This window comes from Pyrgilauda ruficollis, unplaced genomic scaffold (genome assembly GCF_017590135.1).
Source record: "Pyrgilauda ruficollis isolate IOZ18807 unplaced genomic scaffold, ASM1759013v1 scaffold23, whole genome shotgun sequence".
Lineage (NCBI taxonomy): Eukaryota > Metazoa > Chordata > Aves > Passeriformes > Passeridae > Pyrgilauda > Pyrgilauda ruficollis.
The window spans coordinates 8,692,070-8,705,662 of NW_024522539.1; the positions used below are offsets into that span (position 1 = coordinate 8,692,070).

A 13,593-nucleotide genomic window follows, 5' to 3' on the forward strand; every position below is an offset into this window, starting at 1 on the left:
ATCATTATTGTACATATCCCTAAGGGAAAACATCTTTGTTAAGAACTCAAATGTAATAAACTAACCAATCTAAATTTTTGGACACAGACACATGATTTGCTCTGCAAGCTTACATAAAAAAATGTAACAGGGTCAGACTCAAGACTGCACACTTGTCAGAAGAAAAGATACAGGTGCTTTTAATGAGAAAACCTGATTACATTAAAGTCTCTGACAGTAATTTAAATTATTGATGTAAGACTTTAAACAGCCAAGAACAATGATGAACCTGAAACCATGAATTGCCATGCTCCACACTTTTACTTCCATATTTCATTACAGAAATCTAAAATACTGTTCCCTAATCTGTTTGAAATCCTGTTTGTGAAAGTGAGCATACCCTAAAAAGAGAACTGTAAAGCCATCAAAGGGCCATACAAAAATACCCATAATGATTATCCTGCCTCACTTTTTAATTTCACTGACTTCTCACTCAGTTCCAAACTCATGCTTTAAAAAAAAAAAAAAAAAAAAAAAAAAATTCTGAATTTCTTTGAAAAGTAAATTTTGGGGGTTTTTATTCTAAACTATGGTCTTCCATCTCATTATGTTGGCAGTCGCTTGTCCAGCCAATATAATGGGACAGAATGTGCACAAGCACTGCAGACAAGTAGAGTTAGTGGGTGCATCCCACAGAGACAGCCCATCCTCCTCAGGGTGACCAGGACAAGCAGCACCTCAGTGCCTATCAGAACCATTTTCTGCCTCTCTTTCAGCATCTTGTTTCAGGTAAAACTGGGCAATATTTCATTCTGTTTCCTCGGCATGGAGAGGAGTTGGAGCTGTGAACGACAAGTTACACACTGCGTGCATTCCACTGGCTGTTACCACATTAACACTTCTTCCTCCCTCCACAGGTTCCAAGTGCAAAATTTCACTTGGCAGCAATACCATTCTAATTTGGCCTTAAAACAATCCCCCTTTCTGAAGTTGTTCCCTGTGCTTGTAAGGAAGGTGTGGCTTCCTTTTGACCTACTCATATATATCCACTGCAAAGATGAGAAAGGGTGATTGTACTATAAAACAAAGTCCTTAAAGTCAGAGATTTAAATAACCCCTTTACACACTTCCAAGTAGTATGAGAAGCTTTCATATTATCTTATTACTCCTCACACCTGTGTGGTTTAAGATGTTTCTATACTGGATGTCTCTCATGACTATATTTAAAAATTGCTTTTACAGATGCTAATAAGTAATTGTGAAAGAAGTCCCTTAAAACATTCTGTTTTGCCCAGAGTATTGAGAGAACAGGAGAAGTTACATCACATTTTTTACTGATTATCTTGCCTCTTGCTACCTTCAACAATGTCACCCTAACTTGTGTCTCTGTTGTATACCATTCATCCCAGTAGTACTTACTCCAGCTAAGCAGAACTTCCCTCCCCAGACTCTCCTCTCAGTTGAAATAAAGGCACTCTTTCCCCCACTTAAGAAACGTATTCCATCTCTCCTTCAACAGCATTCTCAGTCTTTTGCTGAAGTCTGGCTGAAGCCTCTCAGATCTCACATAGCTTGAGGGGCTGCTTTCATCAGGAGCATCACTTTTACCTACATCCAGGCTGATCACCATTTCACTAAAACCACTCAACTGTCCTGTTTGGGTTCCAGGCTTGCTGGATTAGGGATAGATCTTTTTGCCCTCATGTGATATATTATCATAATCACAACGTTCACCATTAGCCCAGGGTGAGCTGGTAGCAGAGATTCCTTGTGGGCTCTCATTCAGAACTTCAGCGAGGCAAAAATCCCTTACAAAGCAGAACCTCTACTCTCAGAACAAAACATTCTAATAATCATTAAGGTACTTCCCCACAGCTGCTTAGCCTTCTCTAAATCCTTTTCATCCCTGTCAAGACACTGCCTCCATTTCCCTTGCACTGGTAGCAGCAACTCTTGTGTGCTGTGAGCTCTTCAGTGGGTTAATCCACCTGAAAGCTGCTCACACAATGGAGCTGGATTGAATTTGAGATGGATAAACTGCCTCTAACAGCTTAGTGTGTGTGATCACACAAGCACCCAGAGCTGACTCAAGGAGGTGGACAGGACCTTACCCTGAATGCAGAGCAAGGCTACCACAGCCTAGATTTAGGGTGATTCAAGTTGCCATGGAATTCTGTGCTGCATCTGACAGCATCCAGCAGTTAAAGCTGACTGCACAAACATTGTTCCTGCACATGCAGTGCAAAGGTGTGCGTACAGTGAGGGGGTCTGACTTTAATGACCTCTCTGCCCTAAATCAGCACACTTTACATTGCCTTGTCCATACAATACATCTTCATTTCTGCTCACTTCATATGACAGCTGCAATTGCCACCAGTCAAGTGAAAATCCATGCTCTGCCTTGTTCTAGGGAATGCTGGCATATTGTCAGTCATAGTTCTGGAAGAGAGCACTACTCTGATTCATAGCTCCTAACAGGAACTGAATACACTTCATGTTCCCAGAACATTATGTGACCAATTCCAGCACAATGCCCTGGAATTAAACCCAAAAACTGGATCCTTCACTCTTTTCTCAGGTTAGACTACCTAGCCTGTTCATGATGATGGCTCCCACTGGCTCGTGCAAAAGCGAACACTAAATACATCACTGATTGTAGCACAGGCCTGAACTCAGGAGGGTCTAGTCAGCTTTCAGCACATCAAGAGTCACAGACCAAGCCACAGATGTAAAGCTGTACACGTGTTTTACACCTTACTGTAACCATAACCCAGCGTGGCACCCTGTAGCTGGGTCCTGCATGAAGTCTGACTAGGTTAGAGTTGCTATAGAATAGCCAATTGCACCATTTGCACATTATTTCTGCGAGAGTAACAAGCTGTTGTTGGTATTTCTTTTCACACCATTTGAAACAAAAAAAACCCCTAGTTTGTCAAATAGGAGAGATCAAGCAACACAAAGATCATAGCCTGCATATGCAGAACAAGAAATTAAAATCCTTAAAACACGTAAATATTTTTTTCTTCTTAAAACATGTAACTGCACTGCATAATTCATGACTACCCAATTGCCCTCCTCCATTTCCACCACCAGAGACTTCTGCTTATTCAACAGCTTTACTGAAAATCTATTTAAATACAAATCAGCTGATCTAAAAGTTCAATTTTTTTTTTTAAGGGTGAACACATTGGGCCACCTTATTAGGACACCAAGCACTTCCACATCTTCAATGCCCACATGCATGATTAGAAAGATCACTTACACACAACTGATGTCAGAGAGCCCTGCCAAAGAGCAGCAAAAAGTCATGGATAACCTAATTCAGTTTCTATAAAGCCAGAATATATTCACATCACCTTTGCTGAAGCCACACCTATTCATTTACATTCAACGCCAAAGGAGTTTATTTGAGTCTCAGTAATTTCTTGGCAAATAGTTTTAAGCACCAGTGCAAACTAACTACAGGAGAAATAACACAGCCAAGATGTGAGCATTTTTAACAGTGACTTACAACTTTAAGCTCAAAGTTTATGTATTTGGGCCAAATATTTTTAAATTTGTCGAAGTTCAAGAGCTGCTAGCACTAAAAGATATGTTGCAAATACTTAGGAGTATTAGTTTGAAAAGTTACTATACAACTACATATTTATCTAAAGTAAGAATTCCTTGGCAGTGCCATAGTTTAAAGTGACAGTTTTAGTGAATCCATTACCAGCAAAAATGCGGTCAAGATCATTCTCTACAGAGCCCCAGGCGAGCTGTGCAGAGGAAGCAGAACAAGACTGTCAACAGAAGCTGTACACAGCCAGATACACCAACCAGTCAAAAATGGTAATTTGCTTTGCTTTAGAATCAACTTCTCCTCACATTAGCATGCTATTTCTCATCACATCTGCATGTTTATCAGCAAGTCTACATTTTACACATGAAAAGTGACAAATAATCTGTTTATTGCTCTTTCAGAAACTACTTTCCAGACAGTAATTCTTACAGAATCCCAAGTAAGAAATTTGTCCTTCAGTGTTATTAAACTGCTGCTTACATGTTTTAGCACTTAAGCTGTGTGGATTTTAAATCACTATAAAATGGACTGAAAACTCCTTCTCATACCCTTACTTTTTGCTGCACACTATTTTGATTTAAATGGCATCATTCCTACTTATCTGAGCTGCCAGTGCTGTAGCTTCCTGTGCTTTTGGTACAGTGTGAAACACCCACATTCTTCTGCTACACAGTCAGCCCCCATTATGTGATGCTCAAGGCAATCTACCTGGTCAGCTGTAAAAGGATGGCACATTTTCCCTTTGAATCAGCAAGCACATTGTCTGTGCTGCTTGTGAGGTTTCTTGTTTGATTCTTTTTTCTATTTTTTTAAAGGCATTTTAGTTCACAGTTTTCCCAAGTCTAAGCTCACATCCAGCATCAGAGCACTGTTAAGCAATGTACTTCCAGTTCCTGGATCTGCTACAAATGCAACTGAATTTTTAATGGTCTTAAAAGTCTCATTCCTCAAATATTTTGAGAAATCCATCAATGTGCTCCTAGAAGCACTGCTGACTTAGCTAGGATCCATAGAGGCCCTTAGAAACACTACCCATGGGAAAAAAGAAAGAACTTATTATCTTACTCTTTGCTAATGCAACCTGTGTTCATCAAGAGTTGGGAAACCTAAACATAACACACAAGTCTCAAGCACTTTCTTGTATCAGAAAGTTTGCAATAATCCATGCTCCTTTCATTCACTTAATAGAAAACCTCCATGTATCACAGTGAAAAGTGAAGAAAAAACCCCATAACCATTATTTCATCAGTTTGTTCACCAGGACTAGTTTGGAAAGGAAGTCACTGTACATTTTTTGTCTTATTTTCGAAACTCTATTTCAAAACGTGCCAGTGGTTTTAGGCAGCAAGACATTGGTAAATACAACACCACAAACTCAAATGCAATTGGGGATAGAAACGGAGCTAAGGAGCCCTCTAAGAAAGACACACACTGTCTTGAATCTCCATAAGGCACAGTTCTTCCCAGTAGTAAGAGCAGCACTGCAGAAATGCACCACTGACTTCATCCATGGGACAGACAAGAACTTCCCTCAGCACTCACAAAGAATTGACTTCCACTGTTATCAAATTAAACAAATGTCAGAGAAAACTGCAATAATTTCCAAGTATAATTTACACACAGAACACAGACCCCGGCAGAACTCCCCAATGAGCTATAAAGCACCAGTGCAAAGGAGGTCAAAAGGCTCTGTCCTCCTCTGAAGGAGCACATGGCTTTGCAGCAAGGAATTCCGACAAAAAAGGCAGCACATCCATCAGTAGCAAAACAAGCCAAGTCCCATGAAATAGAAACCTTTAACCACAGCTGAAGAGATCACTGAAGGGAAACTCTTAATCACCAAACTCACAATGAAAATGCCATGATTCTTGCATTCCCCATACAAAACAAACAATAGACATAGCACTTTGGATTCTACGTAGTTACTACAACGTACAGGGGGAAAAGGCAAGTAGGGATTATTCAGAAGCTAAACCCATAACATGATAAACAGTTAATCTTAAAGGTAAGTAACAGTTGCTATGTTCCAGTGCCTCAGGAAGTCAGTCATCCAAGCAGATCACACCAAACACAGAATTCATCCTAACATCTTTAAAAATATTATTTTCTTTGGAGAAATTTCAGAAGAGCAGATCGGAACTGCTGGTTCTGAATTGATGAAAGGTCTTTGATTACCAATTTCCTTGTTTAATAGGTTTCTTTCCCCCCTCACCCTGCACGCATCTCTTGTGACCCAGATGCCAAGCTGGCAGGTGCTACATTCTCTGCGGGAAACAAAGACAAAGCATTCCCGTGTTTGTGTGTTCTCTGACCATACAGATGGCACAGGCACCAAATTTCACTTCCTAGCTCTACCAGCAGGATTACAAAAGGCAGAATCATAATTCTGAATCAAAATATTGACTTTGTGACTCCCAGTCCAACATTTTGTTTATGGCACTAAGCACATTTCTCACATACACACACACACTCACTCTCTGCTGAGGAGATACTACTACCCAAAATCCCAGTTCCTAAAAGATTGTTTGCTCATTCCAGAGGGGTATTAAATACAGTGAAGGTAGTTGAAAATACCATGTTCAGCCTTGCCAAATTTTCCATCAGTGAAATAAATTACAGCACATTTATAAGGAAACTTTAAACCAAACTCATATCTACATTTTGCATTTATCAATATGTAAGTTAAAAAAAATTTAAAAACAATAAATTTTGTTTTTAAAAAAAAAACAAACTACAGTGACTGGACATTGCATCTGTAGCCTAGAAGCACATAATCTACTTTTGGTTTTGCCACTGACCAGCTCCTTATCCTTGAACTCATGTCACTTTCTAGTACCACATTGGCAACAGCAAGAAAAAGAATGAGAACAGTAAGACCTACCAGGATTTGCAAAATACTCACAAGGGAATAAAGGGGCTGTTGCTACCTAGGGCAATTACCACTTTTTTCATACTTTATCTCTTTTTGGCTTGGTTAAGAAAAAAAATTTTAAATACCTTCTCTATTTTTTCACCTTAGATCTGTAACCTGACTGCAATCATAGAAAACCGAATTTTAGAACCCCTTGATTTCCTTTGAGTCCTGGATTTCTTAAGTCATGTTCAGTTGTAATTCACTAATTTCTAATCAGACTAATTTCACTGTAGTCCTTACAGTTCATTAAACAGAAGTACAGCATCAAAAATGCATCTTAATTAGAGTGGTAAGGAAACAGAACTGATTCTCCTCAGAGGTTTGGCATTGTCCTTTGAATAGCAAGTATGTAAGGCCAAGTTATTTTTGTGTTTCACATGCACAGCTGCTGCTACCTGAGATGTTGCAGGAAATTAACAGGTATATTCTCCCATCAATGCATAAAACTCTTAGTAACTTCGATAACAGAAACATGCATACAGTGGAAGGACACTAGGGCTCTAGAAAATCAAATAGAAGGTGTAACCTGATATTTGAATAGCTCTTTTCTAAGTGGACTTCTGAAAAGCATTGTTTTTCCTACCTACAGGTTCAACTCTCAACTAGCCATAACTCCAGCAGTGCCTTCCTCTCCATGAACAGAAAAGAGACCAACAATGAGAACTCAGCACAATATAGAATTAGACTATGGCAATAAACTGGGGTAAAAGTGGCATTAACTTAAACAGAAGCACTTTGTCCTTAACAGTATCATTATAAGAGCAAGTTTGCGTTTTATATGCTTTTCACAGAAACTATGAAGAATGGGATGCATTTTAGATTTTATTTACATGTGTGTTTACAGAAACTGCAGGTGCACTGCAACTCCAAGTAACTCCAAGTGCTGCTGATGAAAATCTCAATGCAGTGCTGCTGCTGGGCTTCACTTGGCTGTTTGTTTTTCAGCATTGCAGGATTCTCAGGAGCCTGCACTGCAATGTATTACCCAGCATGTGCCGCAGTGACTCAGGCAGCAGCAGGAGCCTGGGATGGAGTGCCAGCTCTCACTCCAACTTTCAGGATGCCTGTGCAAAACTCTACAGCAAAGCCAAGCTATAAAAGGAGATGAATTCAAGGAGAAAGTTCAGCTCCCACTCTATTATGCCACTCTCTATTCTTTTTCAATGCCATTGAGACTTTCATATATAAATATTTTATGTGTAAAATATAAATAACCTCCTTCCAAACAGCAGCTGCACCTCTGCTAGGTTTCTGAGTTACTGCATTATGATCCCCTCTTGCAGGCTTTGGGAGCTGCACTGTTAAAGGCTGCAGAGCACATGACCTCTGCCTTCTGCTAACTTGTACTAAGCTGACTGAAGCACTCACAGCTTCTTTCTGCTACACTTCTGCCTGACTGCCAGGCCACCTCAGCAGCTGATAAATACAACCGTAGAAGTAGTTATTCATCTAAAAACGTATCAGACAAGAAACTAAATTCTATTGTCCTTTTCACCACTGTCCTTCTTCCACAATTCTTTAAGATTTGAAGAAAAGTAAATCCAATTATCTAATAAAAACTAGGAATAGGACAGAAGCTTTCTCTGCACTACTGTCATGGATTTATCATGCCAAATTCACACTGGATGTGAAAGGACAGTATCTCAGACTGCATGATAACAGCTTATAGTCCTAGGAAATAAATATAGCTGAATGTAGGCAATAAAGTTTCCTTTCATGTCTCACTGTCAAGTTCAGGCTCTCCTTGTATAAAGTTTACCAAAGCACTTCCTTTGCTATCAAGCCCTTGTGTAATTGAAGTTTTTTGTGTATTAACTAAATGTCAACATGGACTTTAAAAAAGCCTTAAATATTATGTCTAGGCTAGTATCTACAACATAACAGAAAATAAAAATAGTCAAGAGAACAAAAAAAATTACCAAAAAACACCACCACCACCACCCCTAATAACTTAAAAACAAAATCCAATCACACAACTTATTCTGTCTGGGGAACAAGGTGGTCTTGATTCTGATCTGCTCTTCACTCCAACAGATCAGATCAAAATGCCACCTAAATCAATGGAGAAAAAGCAGAAATCTGGGATATATGAAGCAGCATCCCTGCAACTGTTGGTGTCAGCTGAAAGTTTAAAAGAGATTAAAAAAAAACAAAAAAAGGCCATTTAAAAATAGCTAAAATAATTACAGCACTTGAAAAGACAAATGCCATTCAGGATACATAAGAAATTAAAACACAGAGCATATTATTTATATATTTATTACAATAGGTTAAATCACTTTCAGAAAGCAAAAAAGTAGTAACAGATTTTGGTTGTTTTGGTAGAAAATCTGCTTCCCCTTAGGCTCTGTCTATAGACAATAAAACCAGCTCCTGGCTCACACTCTCTTGGAGCCTCTCTTCCTCCACTGACAATGGGAGAAGGTTTAAGAACCCAGTCTGCAGAGGCTACAGTAGCTGTTGATGAGCACATTAAAAATAAGACAATAATTGTGAATATTGGCAGATGTGTTTCCTCAGAAAAGCATTACTTTCCACTATCTCTGAATACCTAAGCCTAAGAAACACAACACGAATAAGCTGTTGAAAGTGAAAGCGCTTCTATACACAGCCTTCAGCTACAATTAATTTTAAAAATATATTTAAAAATTGTGAATTCAAAATCAACAGATTTCCTATAGCAGTATCATGGCTGAGCTTTCAAAACACCCTAAGGGAGTGAGGTTCTGAGCTCACCAGCCTCCAAGCACCTGGAAAAATCACACACCTTTACACAGGGATCCTAGCCTGGCTGTGGTTTTAGAGCACAGCAGAAATTAGAAACGCATCTGACACCTATTAAGGCTTTTTTATTCATTCTCTGTGCTTCCTGCTTTTCTAAGCTCTGAAAATACTCCCAGCACACACCAGAAGATGCAGTCCTCCCACCACCTGGGTTATCCCACCTGCAGAGCCAGCACGAGAGCCAGGCCGGCAGAAGCAGCAGGCAGATACACACACACCTACATCAAAAGCTTTCAGCTGAAAACAGGAAAACAGATCTGATCTGGCAGAGGCTGAAAGCGACAGGACACAAACTCTCCCTGCAAACACAACTCTACAAAACTTATTTTAAAAAAATTGAAAATAATAGTAAAAAAGGTGAATTTCATGGGTGTTGCACATGAATTAATCAGCCCTGAGAAACAGCCTGCCCTTGCTTATCAGCCAGTGAGTGAGAGGTGGTAAGACACTTCAAAGGTTCTGCTTGGTATTTCATGAGTTAAATGAGTTATACTCAAGGAATCGCCACTGATATGTAATGGAGAGAATGGAAGAGATCCTCACTGCAGCACACTTTCAATTAAAGAACTTCAATTTAAACTTATAACTTAAGTAGAAAGCATAGTAAAGAAAGTTCTAATAACATGAAGGTGTTATCACTTCATAACAGACACAGAAACTTGGAGATATATCCCAGCTTTGGGTCTATCCATGCCATGACACCAGGGGAAGCAATCATTAGGGGACAGATAATGGAGTAGCACTGCAGCTTTATATATTGGAATGTACAGAAAAACAGCTCAAACTCTACTCATCTTGTGTTAGACATGTAACACAAGAGCTGTCTTCTAGATCTCACTGCCTGACACTTCAGTGAAAACCAAACATGCATTTTTCAGTGGAAAATAAAAACAACTGGGTAAAAAATTCTAGGGGAAAACCATCTGAACACTTCGGATTACAGACAGACCTATGGTGACTTTTTCCCACACCAGCCAAGTCTGCAGTAGCTTGTCATGCCTGATTTTGGCAAGGGCATTAGTAACCATAAAAAGTTAACTGCTGACCTTTCATAAAGCAAACACTCATTTACTTAAGTGTAACTTCAGACAAACCAAGCTGACAAGCATCAGACAAACATCCCAGAAACCTCAACTGCATGTATTAAATCACAAGTAATTCTTGTTTTCCTGGACTCCTGCACTTAGAATTTAAGCCTACACACAAAGGTGATCACCACTAGTCAACAAAAGCTGTACATAAAGACACACAGGCTTTTTACAAGCACAAAACTGAAATGCAGTTTTTTGCAAAAAAGTTCAGTGGTTCAGTAAGAGCAAGCAGAATTTAGAACAACTCAATTTATTTTACTTAATCTTTTTATAACTATGTATCTATACTACCCTATATTTCATTTAGAATTGTAATTTATTTCCATTGAACAGAAGTCTACTTTAGCACGGAAACCATATATGGTTCCATATGGTAATTTTTTATATTTATTCATATTTCTGAATGAACTGGTAAACACAGACTGTCTTAATACACTTGCTTCAGCCTTCAGATTTTTTGTCCTTAGGTTCTGTCAGCTTTCAAATATTATTCTTATTCCTTAATCACATGTCCTGACAGTAGTCTCATTCCCTCCAGTATTCCTCAATGTCCTCTGGGACATTTGCCAGTTTTTGTCATCTGCCCCCATTCTCCTTTGGGAACACTAAAGGAATTAATTTCATTCTTTCCCCAAGCAATGCCTGTCTCTGCTGTTAGCAGTTACCACTGGCATCTTTCATCCACTCAATACACAAAGGTCTCTGTCTCCTTAAGTGATCCCACAGCACTTGGAAATTGAACAAATCTGTAGAGAAATACCTCTCATGCTCTGCATTTTCTTGCTTTAGCATTTTATAAAAAAATTCTTCTAAAAGATGGAATCCCAATACTTCAATTTTTCATGTCCCACCTTATTTTTGTTAGTTCAACAACTTTATACATCTAGGCATGACTGTGCCTCTGTGTGCCAGAGATAAGAATTTTCATTGTTTAGACATGGCTGTTTTGATCCACTACGTATATATGCTATTTCTTCTGTTATTTTCCCACTACTATTTTGCCCCAACATCTTATATGAATCTTACAGAATGAGTTTTAAAGAAGTGTCTTCTGATACCTTATGTACAAAAAAAAAAAAAAAATTAAATCCAGTATCTTATTCCTGAACTTTAATTTCCTAGTAAACACATTTCCATAATGACAGACTTTTTCAATCAACTGATTTAAAATTTCTTGCTCAGTTCTGCATTTGAAAATAAGTTGAAGTTTTACCTTTGACCCACCCTGACAAGAAGAATGAGTTATGAGTTAACTCTTATGAGTTATGCATTGCAGTTCCTTACAGTATGGAATATTGGAAGTCATACCACAACTTTCCAATAAATGCAGTCAAATTCAATATATTCTACAGCTCCTTTCTGCCATTACTACTACCTTTATCAGATCCCACCCATCCTTTTGTTTGTTTGTTTATCTGGCATCTGAGCAGGGTTAAGTAACCTCCACTGTTACCAGTTGCCAGACAAGAGGCCTCTTGCTGTGGTTACCTCTTGAACTTCCTCAGTTAAGTATCTTCAGCTTCCTGAGTTACAAACTCACTACAGCAAAGGCTGCATCACTTACCAGCATATCAGATGCAAAACAAGCCAAAATCTTTAATAAATTGTCCTTGGATTTGTTTACTCTACAGACCCAGCATTTTCTCAAAGGAACAGTGAAAGTTAACTAAAAGATACCAATTCACAACATTTTTCAGGATCAGTACATTCCATGAAAGAGAGCACACTACTGAAACATTAGATACAAATATTTAGCATCTCTGTATCCAAACAAAGTGCAGATTCTGCACTTGGGCTGCTGACAAGCCACATAGTTGAAGGAAGATGTAGAAAGATGACAGCCAAGTACTCAAAGAACCTTTATTCTCCTCACTCTCACCAATACAAGAGCAGCTGTCAGATTTTACTGAACAGGTTACAGACACTAATTTCGATATTACCATTACCATTAACGACAGCCAGCAGAAATACAGATCTCTTTGACTTGGAATGAGCAAGCAAAGCAGCTGAGACTTCCAAAATCCTTCAGTGGAAGAATCCCACTGCAGCCACATCCTGAAGCCCCTGCATCAATGCAGGGTTTGGCACTGGCACCATCCTGCCATGGAATTCTGTCCTGCTCGGCAGAAAGGTGCTTGTCTCTTAAAAGAAACCAGCTAAACTATTAAAGCAAAGCACATACAAAGGAGAAAAGAGATAAAGGGGTCGGAAGAAGATGAAGATTCACTCTAGAGAAGATAGAGCATACAGCATCTAGAAAAGGAGGGAAAACTCTAGAAACATCTGATACCCTCTACAGGACAAATACATGGCATTCCAGGTAGGATAATAAACCAGCCATTCGTGGAAGACCAAAACAATGAACTCTTTAGGGGAAAGCTGCTCCCATACAGGCTGTAGCTTTAACTGAGGCCTCAAAACACGAACACGAACCCGCCACTAAATAACAAATGTTATTAACGAAAGGAAAGACCTGAAGCCCCAAGCAAAAGAATGGAAGGGGCAACCTTCTCCTGTGAGAACAGCACAGGAAGCTGACAGGCAAAACACAAGCGCAGGACGCGGAGGTACCGCTGAAGGAAACGCTCCCCGGAGGTGCCAGGGTGATGCTGCCACACACGGAGGAGGGACCCGCCGCCCGTGCGGGAGCGGGCGCCGGGCGAGCCGCCCATCAACAGCAAAGCCCGCCGGGCCCCGCCGCGGCCCCCCTACCTGGCTGGCTTTGTGGAACTGCTTCTTGAGCCCCGCCACCGACATGGTCCCGCCGCCGCTGCCCCGCGGCCGCCCGGGCCCAGGGCCGCCCGCGCCCGGCAGGTCCCCGCGCCCGGCCCGGCCTCGAGCTGCGCCGCCCGCGCGCCGCCGGCAGCATCGCCCTCCGCGCGCCCGGCCGCCGCCGCCCCATTGGCCGCCGCCCGGCCACATGCAAATGTGGCGGCAACGCCGCCCGCCCATTGGCCGCTCGCCGGGATATGCAAATGAAGCGCTGGGAGACGCCCACGCTGCGCTGTCGCATGGAGACAGCGGCGGGAGCCGGGCGGGGGCTGCGCTGGCCCGGAGGGGGCACGGCGGAGGCGGGGAGCACCCACAGGGCACCCACAAGGCACCCCTGCCGAGGGGAGCACTGCCCGGCATCCACAGGGCACCCCTCCTGCGGGGAGCACCGCCCGGGCACCCACAGGGCACCCACAAGGCACCCCTGCCGAGGGGAGCACTGCCCGGCATCCACAGGGCACCCCTCCTGCGGGGAGCACCGCCCGGGCACC

The 13,593-nt window shown here is 41.1% G+C and overlaps 1 protein-coding gene across 1 annotated transcript in view; it reads right to left on the minus strand.

The window, feature by feature from the left end:
- Nucleotides 1-13,169, minus strand: part of SH3GL3 (SH3 domain containing GRB2 like 3, endophilin A3) — a 41,545-nt gene extending 28,376 nt beyond the window's left edge. The window contains exon 1 of the mRNA XM_041468949.1: nt 13,043-13,169. Within this exon, the coding sequence (XP_041324883.1) occupies nt 13,043-13,087 (45 nt within the window). The 5' untranslated portion in view covers nt 13,088-13,169. The remainder of the gene's footprint in view (nt 1-13,042) is intronic.
- Between the last annotated feature and the right edge of the window lie 424 nt (nt 13,170-13,593).